This window comes from Seriola lalandi, unplaced genomic scaffold, assembly GCF_002814215.2.
Source record: "Seriola lalandi dorsalis isolate HSWRI2012SDOR001 ecotype SW California unplaced genomic scaffold, Sedor1 jcf7180002054314, whole genome shotgun sequence".
Taxonomy (NCBI): domain Eukaryota; kingdom Metazoa; phylum Chordata; class Actinopteri; order Carangiformes; family Carangidae; genus Seriola; species Seriola lalandi.
In genome coordinates, this window is record NW_019524867.1 from 915,429 (window position 1) to 928,457 (window position 13,029).

The 13,029-nt window shown below is 41.9% G+C and overlaps 1 protein-coding gene across 4 annotated transcripts; it reads left to right on the forward strand.

Annotated features, from left to right (window-relative positions):
- The first annotated feature begins 65 nt into the window (after positions 1–65).
- plekhg7 (pleckstrin homology domain containing, family G (with RhoGef domain) member 7) lies at positions 66–12,790 on the forward strand. 4 transcript variants are annotated; one of them, XM_023406663.2, is made up of 18 exons: positions 66–326; positions 542–617; positions 945–1,735; positions 2,615–2,637; positions 5,064–5,182; positions 5,809–5,849; positions 6,202–6,303; positions 6,784–6,933; positions 7,192–7,287; positions 8,032–8,130; positions 8,863–8,976; positions 9,351–9,525; positions 10,491–10,606; positions 10,908–10,995; positions 11,090–11,169; positions 11,287–11,440; positions 11,717–11,814; positions 12,504–12,790. In XM_023406663.2, exons 3-18 carry the CDS (start codon positions 1,088–1,090, stop codon positions 12,612–12,614), a joined length of 2,214 nt encoding a protein of 737 aa, XP_023262431.1. In that variant the 5' UTR covers positions 66–326; positions 542–617; positions 945–1,087; the 3' UTR covers positions 12,615–12,790. The 4 variants fall into 4 exon arrangements, with proteins under 4 accessions (XP_023262431.1, XP_023262430.1, XP_023262429.1 ...); XM_023406662.2 differs by having other exon boundaries at positions 542–612; XM_023406661.2 differs by lacking the exon at positions 542–617.
- The last annotated feature ends 239 nt before the right edge of the window (positions 12,791–13,029 follow it).

Here is a 13,029-nt window from a genome sequence, read left to right on the forward strand (position 1 = left end):
GAGAGAGAGAGAGAGAGAGAGAGAGAGAGAGAGAGAGAGAGAGAGAGAGAGAGTATTGATGTTCCCATGCAGGCTGAGCAGTCGCACCTTTACACCAGCTCCGGACAATGAACCGCCCCTCTCCTTCCTTCACTCCGCTGTAGCCTTCACTTGTTTTTTTTTCATACAACGAACACACGCCGTCGGGTCGGACGGAGACTTTCTCCTTGTAAACCTGTGAGCTGTGTCTTGAGTCTCCTCGGTTTGCCTCCGACACCAGCAGGACTCTCCCGGTCACCCTTCACTTCACCACCAGTCGTTGAAGACGTCGCGTGGCTTCGGCGGGTGTAAGTAAACCAGACTTCTTAAATTTGAATGAGTATCTAATCAGCTTTCACACAGCTGATGCTCGGTATAGCTGATTATCGCTGTAAACTTTCGGATATATGGTTTGTTCTTTTACCTTTGTTACCTCGTGGAGTTAACAGCTCGTTGAATAAACAATGAAATTAAGCTAATATGGTGGGAAAGCGTCAGTATAACAATATCTGTTGTTGCCTAGGCTACCAAAGGAGAAAATCGATATGAGCAGACAAACAGCAGCAGACACTAGTCTGAGACAGGAGAGCTGAAGTAAGGTGCATGGCCTCCTTTGCTTCTTTGTATCTCACACCACATTGTGAGACTTATAATGTCAAACTGCAGTTACTGTACACTGTAATATGTCTGCTGTAGCATCACTGTACACCCATTGACCAAGTATAGTACACCTGGTTTGTCCTCCTTCACAGGCACATATGTATTCATGTATTATAGTCATACTGTATCTTCATAAGAATTCTACACTGCCAATTTACCATTTCACCCCTAATCAAATCCCCTTTCAGAAGATTAGGGGGTAAGCCTGTGCCCAGCCTGCTTCATTTTACTTGTGTGTATTGATACATTTCTACTTTTTCTCCCAGAGGCTTGAGGAGTGAATGGTGTGAACAGTGTTGGAATGCAACAGGATTATCATCTGACTTTAGCTCAGAGGAGGCGAAGCAACCAGACCATTAGATCACACATTTTCTGATCTTTGCTGCACTACAATGCCTTTGAGGTTACGATGTCTACGCTGAAGCACGTTATTCTGCACGATAAAGACCAGGATGTTGAAAAGAAGCTCGACTGGAGTTACATTGAATGGGCTGAAAATGAAGTTATTACCACAGGTGTGGCGAATGCACAGACACAAACGGACTGGGGGCCCTTTGAGCACAAGGAGAGTCAGACCAGCAACCCGGTCATAATGCACATAGACCTCACACGGACACACTCCAAGCTGAGACACTCGTCTCTGGTGGACACTGATGGCTTGGTAGCACCTCTCTTCCAGTTTGATCGGCAGGCCCCCGCCCGCATCTCCACGTCTCCGACTTTGAGGAGGATGAGGAGCACCCGACGTCCTTTGATAGATTCTCGGGATCCTCTGAGGATGGGGAGCACACAGGAGGAGCCTTCCTCTGCAGGCACACCACCCCCTATAAGACCCCTGTCTCCAGTGCACAGAGTCAAGTCTCCTCTTGCAGCTAGCCCCCTCTCTGATGGAGAGATCTGTCATGATCATCAGCCCATTTCATCCTCTGGCCGACAGAGAACCAGATCATATAGATCAAAGACTTTTGACAGTGGTATCACTTCCACCAGACAAGAATGTCGCAGCGCTCATCCTACTCTTATTAAAGATTTTGGATTTCTTCATGGTGAAGTGCAGGTGAGCTTTTAATGTACTTATAGTGTAAAGCATTATTTTAACCGAGGCATGTCTGCACAAAAGCAGACCATAGTCCAGCAGAAATCATTTGTTTCTCTAATCATCACTCAAACCTCAATGCAAGACCACAAGTCATGTGAGTGGACTAGTGTGGATTTTATCCCAAAGCCTATAAATTAAATGGTTACACATTCCTTCCTTGCGGAAACTTTCTCTCCCTCATTCTGCGTTGCCTCCTGTGGTGGTCACTCACAATGCAGGCTTTTGACAGCAAATGAATCAGCAGTTACATGCACTGACAGCTCTGACCAAACCCACTGCCTGGAGAGCCCTGGGAAGTGCTCTCCTTGGGCCCCTATTCACCACAGTCAGCAGTCACCCAATAATGGAGGGGTCAGTGAGCGATGGAAAAAGATAATGGGGAGATCTATTCATCAGCTTGTGGTATTCAAGCGAGCACATTCTCAATAGAGTCCCGACATTCTCCTCAGATATCAGAGGCTTTTGAGTCCAAGTGACCACTTAAAACACTGATTCAGATTTGAATGTCTTTGAAAGTGATATAGCGGTGTTGTTAGCAGTAGGAGGTCCCGGCACCCTATATTTAACGCTGAGTGTACAGTGAGACGGTGCTAGTGTGGCATGTAAATAACATAATTAGAGCTTTGGAAACTTGAGGTCAGTAAAAGTGAGTGAGTGTTTTTAGTCTGTAAAATTATCTGATTTGAACTTATTTGGATTTATGCCTGTGTCTTATTTTCAAGTTAATCATCAAGTATATCTACTGTAATTCTGTGTTTTCAGTGAACACTGATGTATAAGTGTGGTTACAATTGAAAGTTTTCCATTGACTGATGCAGTATTTTTGTCTCTTTGCAGGAGAAAGATCACTGCTATACTAGGTAGGTGTACCTTGAACTGCTTTGCATGTTTGCGTGTGTATCTTGTCAGTTACTGCCAAAAAAACACAGGACTTCACTTTCACGTTTGTGAGAACATATTTGCATATCAGGAATGTAGTAAAAACCTTTCCTCTATCTGATAAGCTGAGCTTTAGTGCTCACATTTTTTATTTTTAAGTCCCTCTGATTTGTCTCTAATTTGCATGATGAACGACTTTTTCCAAAATATCAGTCAAATCTTTTCGTTAAGGAAAAAATGTGACGCGTCACTTCAGCATCATGAGTTCCTCAGCCGTCTGTGCTCATGAGCAAGCGAGGATGACTGGGCCTTTGGTTTAGGGAGCCCCATTGTGCATTCATTGTCATTCATATCTTTGTTAATGGAGCATAAGCTTAAGTTTTGAGAGTCCCATGGTTATGTATGGGCTAGACAAACTCTCATTAAGGCTGTTTTCTCTTACTGCCACCCACACCCCTCCTAATGAAGCTGCCGGGCTCTTCCCCTCACTGGATAATTAGGCAGCTATTGTCCCAGTAATTACACCCTGGCACTGTGCCTCTTACAGTGACCGGGCCTTGCGAGCCATTGGTTGGGACAGTTTTGTTTTGGGGGCATCATTATTTCTCTTGTTGTGCGGGAACAAAGCATCCATTTTTACAAGTGCTTTCAGTGGCAGAGAAAGCTTTCTGAACAGTCACAAAGCAACAGGATGTCATTGTGAGGATGCTCTGGACTGCAAGGAGACACTGACCTGCTTTTTAGAGGAGTGCTTCTCTTACTGTCCCATCAGCCATGTATTCTCTTCAGTGCTCAGGTGATGCTCCTGACTATTATCTGTTTTACTGTTCAGCACTGCGTGCCTATAGATTGATATGTAGGGGGGTTGTATCAGTTTACTAGGAAGAACACGACCACGAACAGTTGGTGCTTTCACAGTTCAACAACAGTGTCCTGGAGGAAAAAACCTACAAGGTTACTCCTGTTCGTTTGTAGACTAACAAATACTCTGAGTGTACAGGTTGGACCCTGCAGCCATGTGGCCTACAAGTGCACCCGAGCTGTGCTGCTTCTGCAACTGTGCAGGCCCAGGAGCAGAAATGCAGCCACTGTATGAGGGGTTATGTTATGTGCTGTTAGAGGAAGACAGCCTGATTATTTAGTCAGCCTGATAACAAAGCAGATTTTACATATAATAGTAAACAGAAATTAACCAGTACAAGCATTGTTCCTCTTGCTTGTACTTCTGTTCCAGTTTATTGTATTGTTATCATAAACAGAAATATTAGACCTCACCTGTAAGCCAGACTTCCTTATGGTTTGATCATGTCCTGATAATCTTTATCAGCCAGGGAGTGTGTTGATCTACCCTGACCTAATGTGGATGTGTTTACAATACACCAATGGTGAAGTGGATTTAATAACAGTGAGTTTTCAGATCCTTTTCAATGGACTTCTGAACTTCTTCTTAACCCTTCTTTTTAAAGCCCAGACCCCTCTAAAAATTTTGGACGTGAAACAGCAGGGCGATGACTTGGGTCACTGACCATCTGACGATCAGTGTCAGCATGCTGAAAGTGAACATTACCTTTGGCAAAACCAGCCTGTCTGGTTGCTGTGGGCCTTATTTGTGCTGACTGCAGCCATGTTAAACAACTGCAAGTCTCTTGTTGGCATTGGCTAAGTTCGGATTGTGATTGTTAGAGTCACACAGTTTCACTTTGTCTTTTTATTCTTGTAACACTTGAAAGCGTTCGTGTGACCGTGCCCTTTCTAGATATTTGGTCTACTTAACATTAGACACATTACATTACATATTAAAGTATTTGATTTTTCATTTCGACATGTGAATGGACTATTTATTTCTTTCAGCTGTAATCCCTAAAGTAAAAGAGCAAAGGATAAGTCACAACACTTGAGAACAGTGGTTGTTTGAGCTTTGCCTAAGGCTAAAAGGCAGGCCTGTGTTTTTCCAGCCACAGCCATGCCTTGGTTACTAACTATGAAAAGGAGACCGAGAGGATTATAACTGGCACACATTGACAGCTCGCCTCCTTCCACATAAATAGGGTGATCCATTAAGTAACAGCTATCCCCCCATAAGCCAGACTCATAAGACTTGTGCTTTATAATTTCCACTACTCATGTTAATCGCCAATTTGCTACACAATGCAGATGGTATTTCAGTGGTATTTCAACCATGTAAAATGACAAAAGGAATTCTGTCATTTCCTGTGGCTTGCACTAAGTCTGTTCTCTTTGTGCTGTATTATGTTGACAGCAGAATAATAATGGCTTTTGTAACAGTGAATCTCAGATGTCCAGTGACGCTGGTTTTAAAATGTCATTAATTACTACCAGTTTTAATGTTGGCATGTTTGGCAGCAGCCTCGCGAAGACATTCACCTGTCTGCCTCTTTTCCCTCAGGCTTCAGGAAAGAAGACGGAGTTCTGTGGTAGTCAGCTTGCCCGGATTGGATGTCTCACCAGGAGATCTTTTTGTATCCAATGGAGCAGCTGGCATATTAAGTGGTATAAACTTCTCTGGTAAAATTATGTGTCATACTATATCTTTATATTTTATGGTACTATTTCTCACACTGTGAACCGGATCTTGCCACATGTCAACATATCACTAACCCTAAAGAGCAAAATGAACTATGATGTTTGTCTGTAACCCATTCTTGCGTGTTGTTATGGCAACATGTATGCATCATAGTTTGGTTTTGGTTGTGGCCCACTTTCCATAATGAACAGAGGCTGTAAGTTGTTGACTGCTTAGGATGTTTCAAAACCCTCAGTCAGTAGTTGAATTACTGTTCTGCACTGAGCTTTTATACTTGACGTCAGAATTTTGAATGCAAATGCAGTTATTCACATTTTAGTTTTCTTCAACCAGTCTGATTAATTTTTAAAAGATAATGTGCAACACGTCCATATTTGAAGCTAATTAGAGACTTTGAGAGACAGATAAATGGAATTGGCATTTAAACACAGTTCAGTTTCTTTTGTGTGTTTAACCAGTCATATTTGTAATTCCTGTAAATTCAAGCAGTTTTTATCCTGTTCCCTGTATCCCTTGTTTGTTTGAATCTAATCCCACTTGTTGCACAGCACACATTTGCCCTTGGACCTTATGTTAATAATCTACATTTTATGTTTGATTCTCACAGATACAAAGAAGTCAAAGTGGCCTTTTTCAAGGCGTAGTACGGTAGGTGTGTTGTTTGTCTGTCAGTGGTTGTTGTGTGGCTGCCAGTGTTATGCTTGTGGTTTGTATTGATGTACATGGTTTTAACTGTGAGCAGTTGGTTTGGACATTGTTCTCTGGCCCACTTCTCAAAGCAGATTAATGTGGTTCCTCTTATCCCTTTTGGCCCACACAGACTTTGTAATTGGTCAACACTTGTGGAAGCAACAAATATGTTGATTTGGTTTTTCGCAGAATGTGAGACTGTTAAAAATAACAAATCTGCAAATCCTTTCCTTTGATCAACACATGTCCACATCTGTTTTTTTTTTTAATCATTGTAATGTCACTGCGTGTCTTTTCCTTCATCTTTCAGACTAAAGGGAAGTTGCAGACAGGCACAGTGTCAGATATTGAAAAATATCTCTCAACAGCACAGATTCAAGACTGGAGAGACACTGACCTTCAGAAGTATAAGGTGAGCAATGAGTACTGTCAGCTAAAGCCCTTAAACACCTATGGTGTTTCTTATGTAAATCATCTTGTTGGCGCTGTCTGGACAGGGACTTTTGATCTCAACAAAGTCAGAGGTTCAACAACTAACAGATCCAGATTTCCAGTTCAAATACATCTCAATGTTTAACAAGTGACTCCACAATAACAGGACGGCAGTTAGAGGGAAGCTCCTGCAACGCTTAAATGACACATGTTGCGTAAGAACCAGAATTTCTAGGTCGTATTGAATCAGGTCGACCCTGAACACGCACATAAACAAACACTGACATATGCTTCAGCGTATCAGGGTGGTGGTAGAAACTTTACAGTGACAGAATATAAAGTTATTATACAAACACACTTTCTGAGATGGTTGAGGAAGATACATTTTCCCTGTTTGTGTCTTAACAGTTTTTGCTTCCCTCCAATGCAGTGATGTGTGTTTCCGTCCGTCTGTGTGCAGGACTACTCTCTGGCAGAGTTCCTGCGGGACCAGTCTTCCCAGGTGAGCGTGGCCTCTGACCCTCAGGGCTTCAAGAGGCAAGAAGCCCTCTGGGAGCTCTTCACCAGCGAGTGTTTCTACTTCCTGGATCAGCTCATGGTTCTCAAAGAGGTGACTCAAAATGGACACGCACATGCAAACACACAAAAACAGACACACACAAGTCCAAAAAAAAATAGACCAAACCCAAATGAAATGCAACACCTGCTGCTTTGTGTTTTTTGTTCTCTCACTGAATTCCTGTCACTGAGGTTCATATAAAAGTCTCTTTAGGATTTCCATTCTTTACAGCAGTGGATTAGAAATTTAATGCTGGCACAACAGATAGCCTGAGCCCATTCTCTATGTGACTTCTTTTGTTGCTCTCAGGTGTTTTTGGCTACGCTCACAAACCTGCAGATGAGGAACTGCCTGACTGACGTCGACTCCTGGAGACTGTTTGCAAACCTCAATGAGCTTTGCCTGGTACGACATGATGTAAATAAGTAGCATGAGGCCTGTTAGATTCATGTGTATTATGCAAATAATTACAAACAACAGCAGCCTTCATGGCATTATAATAACGCTGTTGTGTAGCAACAAATTAGCACAAGAGAGCTAATGTTAACTCTGTCTAACTTTTGAAAAAGTGTGCAAAATAAGAAGATGAAAATAATTTATTGATTTATTTAAACTTTATTTAACAAGGAAAGGATCGATGAGAGGAGAAATCTCTTTTTCAGAAGAGTCCTGGCCAAGATGGGGAGAAATAACAACAAATTACAGGCAAACAACAGATAGATAACAAAAAATAGAGTACGCCACAAAATCCGAATTTAACAGAAACATAATTAATGATATTTTATTACCTCATACAAAAGACCTTACAATTACATTACTTACAACCTAAGTAGCTCCTTTAAAACAACCCAAAGAGAAGCTTAAAATCTTAGAAATAAATAAGACCAATCTAAACATTATATTACTGTAACTTAATACATGACATTCCTCATATTAGCACCCAAGATGAAACTGAGGCGATGAGTCTGTATCCATCTATTTATTTATTCATTCATTCATTCATCCACGTGCACAGCTGTCCGCTCACCTCTCTAACCCTAACCCTTCTTTTATGTAATCGTCTTCTGCTGTTGAACTGAGAGTGAGTGAGGTATGACAGAGTCTCTTGTCTGTGGAGTGATACTTGACACTGAGTGTTGTCCGCCGCAGGTGAGCTTTGGTTTCCTGAACAACCTCCTCTGCGTCATCAAGGACACGTTGGAGATTACCGAGGGTGGCGGGCCCACCCTGCTGGAGCTGCTGAACAAGGCAAGTGTGACTCACATGTGGAAACACACCGTCATACTGACTTTGACTAAAGTCTGCATTCAAGAATTTGTTCAGTTGTTTCCAATAATAATAATAATAATAATAATAATAATAATAATAATAGTGATAAAGATTGTGAGAATTACAGTACGATATGTCTTATTCATGCACACATCATATGATTTATGTGTTTTCGTATTGTATCTATACCATAAAAGCAGGTGACATTATATAGTGTGGTGGTTAATGTAATTTTGTGATGTAATTTTTGCAAAAGTAACATGACCATTATCTGTCACTAGTCTCATGTCACACTACAGGAGCCTTTTCAGAATAAAATATGAATAATAAGAATTCATGTGGACTGGATCAGGTGTCCTTAAAGAGCTTTTTCTGAAACTCTACAATCCGAGTTTAATATTTTGTTCTCTGACAATAAATACATTTTAGCTCCAGAGTTCGACAAAAAAGAAATCCCCTCAGGAAAATAATAAAAACGTCTTTGCCACACTGTTAAATTATGCATCACAAAAAGTAGAAGAGAGAAAAGCATTCATCTCACTGTAGCTGGAGAACATATTTCACACGCAGGTTATGTTTTTGCACTCGCTCTCAGATTGGCATCTTCTTGTTGCTTCTTTATGATCTGTTTATCTGCAGCTTAATGGCTGGTGCGAGCACACAGCAGTCTGAATCCCAGTGTTTGCATAACTCTCTGTTATCTGTTGGCAGGCTTTCCAGGAGAGCATATGTCACTGCCTGCAGAAGTACTGCCTCAACTACTCCACGGCTCTTCTTTATCTGGACAGCCTGAAGCCCAGAGAAGACTTTGGCTCTTATGTGAAGGTACAGGAGGGAACTCAGTGGGGGCAGCTAAAGTGTGTGTGTGAGTGGTAGCAAGGGTGCTGTGTACCTTGACAACAAGGCAGGCAACGTGGTGTCAAGTATGAGAGAGGATGCACACCAGTGTCACCAAGGCTTGCCATGAGAGGAATGTGACCATTTGTCCCTCGTGTAACCTTCCCTGTCATCCTGCTTATGTATTTGTTAAGGCTTTTATTGTATTTGGGTCTTTTGATTCTTTTCACTGCCCATCCCCCCCACCACCCCCTCTGTTCCAACAAACAGTGTGACGAGGTCTTTCACCCCTCTGACCTTCCTCTTTTTTCCAGCCCTGCTCTCACCCTGTCCTCTCTCTGTCTCCCCCCTTTTCTCCCAAGTGGTGTGAGAGGAACGAGCAGTGCCGGAGGCTGCAACTGCGTGACCTGTTGGTGGTGCCTCTGCAGAGGCTGACTAGATACCCGCTGTTGTTGCGGAATATCGCAAAGAGATATCAGACGGAGGACGAGACCAGAGGCCTGCAGGCTATAGCAGAGCAAGTGGACACGTCTATATGTGAGCAGCATGCACATCTACACCTGAATTATTTCCCTTTATAAAATGCATCACTACATAACAGAATATGCTTTTATTTTGTTATAACTGTCAAACAAAGCAACGCTGACTGACTTGTTGTGGGACTAGTTATATGACTGGAAGCACTTACCATAGATGTTCTCAGCTGCTGATGACAAACTGTGCTTTAAGTGTCAGATGTCTCAGCAGTGTCATGACTCAAGTGTTTCTTCAGAAGGGTGTTTGTTAGGAGGTGGTTCACAAACATATTCAGATACAAGAAGGATGTTAAGCAGGTGTAAGAGAGTGTTGAGTGTCCATCAACACAAACACACCAGGTTGTGTCTTTTAGAGTAAACAGGCTTTGTGCCTTGGACGGCCGCCAGCAGCCCTGACCGTTTATTCTTCACAGCATGCCTGTGCCTGCAGACCTGTTGTGGCGGTTTACTCTGTAACTAGATGGACAGGCTGTGGGAAATGTGCTACAACACTGCAACTCAATGTCATTCTGTTGCACTGGAAGCCACAACCTCATGAAACCTAACAGCACAACCTCACAAATGTGTAATAGCAACAATAACAATTAAAAAGGTGTGTCGGAGCTGCAGAGGTGACGCCACCACAGCCATGATGTGCAGGTCAATGTCCTCTGGGTGTGGGGGACATTTACCGTAAAAGCTGAGTGAGCTGTAAACTCTCACGATACCGTCACACCCATGTTTGGCAGGCAACCATCACTAGTGACAGATGATAAAGTAGTGTTTTATTAGCCATGGTCTCACACTGTAAAGAATAGTTCATCTGCTATTTAAAATAAAAGGTGTCATTATTGTGAATAATATATGTAATTATTCTTCGAAATAACTAACAATTTGTTCCTTACACTATGTCGCACTGATTTTTACGCAGCACACTTCTTGTCTGTTTTTGTCCCTGACGATTGAAACGCTCCCTCTCTTTTCCAGGTGATCTGGAGGGAAAGGTCAAATGGCTGGATAACTACCAGAAGGTGAAACAGCTGCGAGATGCCCTGGTGTGGCTGCCTGTGTGGGAGAGAGACAAGCGTGCCTTCGTCCCTGAGGTCTGTCCGGTTCTGTGCGTTTGTGTATATATTAATATTTGTGTCTGCAAGAGCAAAGCATAAAACTCACAGATACGCACCAAACACTTCATCCTCCAATACCGTCTGTGTGCAGATAAGATGATCCGATCATTTATCTGGGTGTGGAATCAGATATTGCGTAAAGCAAAGAAAACTATTTCAGAGTATTCACGTTTTACGAAACAGCGTGTCATTAGCTGTTACTTTGGTATCAGTAATGCAGATCTTGTGTCAAAAGCTGAGACTTTTCCTCTCACCTGATTGCCTGCTACTCTTTCAGAATCTGAAACATCTCCTTAAGGCTGTCACTCTGGAGAATCTCATTTCTCACAGAAGTCTGCTGCATGAAGGGAAACTGGTGCTCACAGGTGTGTACTGCTGGAACAAGTCCAACACATTTTACATGCTTGGTGTTTCAATTTGAACAGAACTGTAAACCGTCTTTCTTTGGTTCATCACCAGAGAACACCAAGCTGATAGATGTTTATCTGTTCCTGTTTGACGAATTCCTGCTGATCACAAAGATAAAGAGAAACAAGAAGGTACGTCGCCCTCTCGTCCTGTTCTCACTCATGTGGACCAATGAGAGATTTTCAGTATATTCAGTAACTACATAAGCCTAATAACCTGTTCACCTGACGTCTCGTCTTCCTGTGTAGAGGTCCATCGGCCCAGAACAGAATCCTCTCAGGCCGCCACAGAACCTGGAGCTGGATCAGCTGCTGAAGGAGGGATGCACTTTCATGGTTCTCGACCAGCCCGTCTCTCTGGACCGACTCCAGCTCAAGAACATTGATCAGCTTAATGCCTCAAGTAATTATAACAGTACTAGTGACTCAGACAATGTTCTTTTTTGATTTAGCTTTAAGGACTGGATGTATTCTATAGTGAGAACACATTTTATAGTTCTCACTTACTGACACATCTGATTCTGTTATGATTAATAGTGCTTCTGTTTAATCAAAGATCAGAAAGTGGATATGTTTGATTTGAGCAGGACAGAGAGCATGAATCATGGTCTCATCACAGCCAGTACTGTTTGATTATGTTATTTAATGCAGGAATTGTTATTGTGTGCTTTGTTTGCAGCATCAGGGCTTCCTCATTCTTTCATAATCATGCACCAGAACCGCTACCAGCAGTGTATCGGTGCATTCATCCTGCAAGCTGCGTCAGAGTCGGCCAAGGTAAATCAATGCAGCTATGAGTTTCTGAGAAGTTTCAAAAGGCTTCCAGTTCTAATAAGAGCAGGCAGAGCACTGCCTACATTCTGTTCAGAAAGATATTATATACATGCCGTGCATATGTGCAGCATCAAATGTGGATTGGTTAATTATATCCAAACATCTGCTTTGTAAACAGCAGCAACATGAGATTTCAGTTCAAATCTACAAAGAACCACAAAAATAACACTTTAACTGTATGTATTTCTAAAGGCAGGTTTGTATGTAAGTCACTTACATACGTATTTAGATGTACTCTGGATGCTCAGTTAATTATAGACACAGAATCTCATTGTAAATCCAGTCTTATTCTATAAAAACGTGCTATATCTTGATATTGATATTTGTCATATCAGGTTAATGAATGTTATGAATATGATATGTTATGAATGTTACAGTCTAATTTCTATTAATTTCTTTATATGCTCATATCTTAAATAAATGAATTACTTTCCGTAAATAGAATCACTGGATTGGCATAATTTTAAGTTTTAGCAGTTCACTTACAGCTCCTATCAACACATTGAAGCAAATGAAGAAATGAAGAGCTATACAAATAAATATTCAATATCATCTGGGCAATCAATCCAAACAGCTGTTACCTAGTAAACTTGATGGTATTTGCTTCTGACACTTTCATGTGTGTTTTCCAGAGAGTGTGGATGTCAAAGATAGAGGGCGCTGTAATGGCGCTGCTGAAGCTGGACTCTCAGCAGCCGCGAGTCAAGAGCTCCTCACTGTGGCTGGAGTCTTCACAGATATGACCAATCAAACAGCACTAGAAGCCATCTGCAACATCTTTCCTGTGCACTTCACTGTCCCCTGAAGTCCTGTGAATGACTGTACTGTACTAGCACTAGGATCATTTTGTAAACTAAATGTTTGCCTGTAAAGGCGGCTGCTGCCATAGTGTACAATAAATGTCTGATTATGTAGTGAAGTTGTTCCTGAGTGTTTTTGGTTTTTAAGAGCACACATCACTTCATATACTTTCTAAAGCTTCTCTTCTGGTTTCCACCTGCACTCAGCCATCAGATATTGAGACATTCATGGTCTCCATAAAAAAAATCTCACCTTTAAGTTCACTTTCATTCATAACACATGATCATCATTAGCAGGTAGTTTTCCGTTTTCTCCATATGATGATTCCATCATATTATGACACCTGAACAGACTCTA

Excerpts from the sequence above, each read along its gene's own strand:
- plekhg7 (XM_023406663.2), top strand. The coding sequence starts at position 1,088 with ATGTCTACGCTGAAGCACGTTATTCTGCACGATAAAGACCAGGATGTT. Across the intron at positions 8,977-9,350 it reads ACTTTGGCTCTTATGTGAAG|TGGTGTGAGAGGAACGAGCA; the intron begins GTACAGGAGGGA and ends TTTTCTCCCAAG. Across the intron at positions 11,441-11,716 it reads TGATCAGCTTAATGCCTCAA|CATCAGGGCTTCCTCATTCT; the intron begins GTAATTATAACA and ends CTTTGTTTGCAG.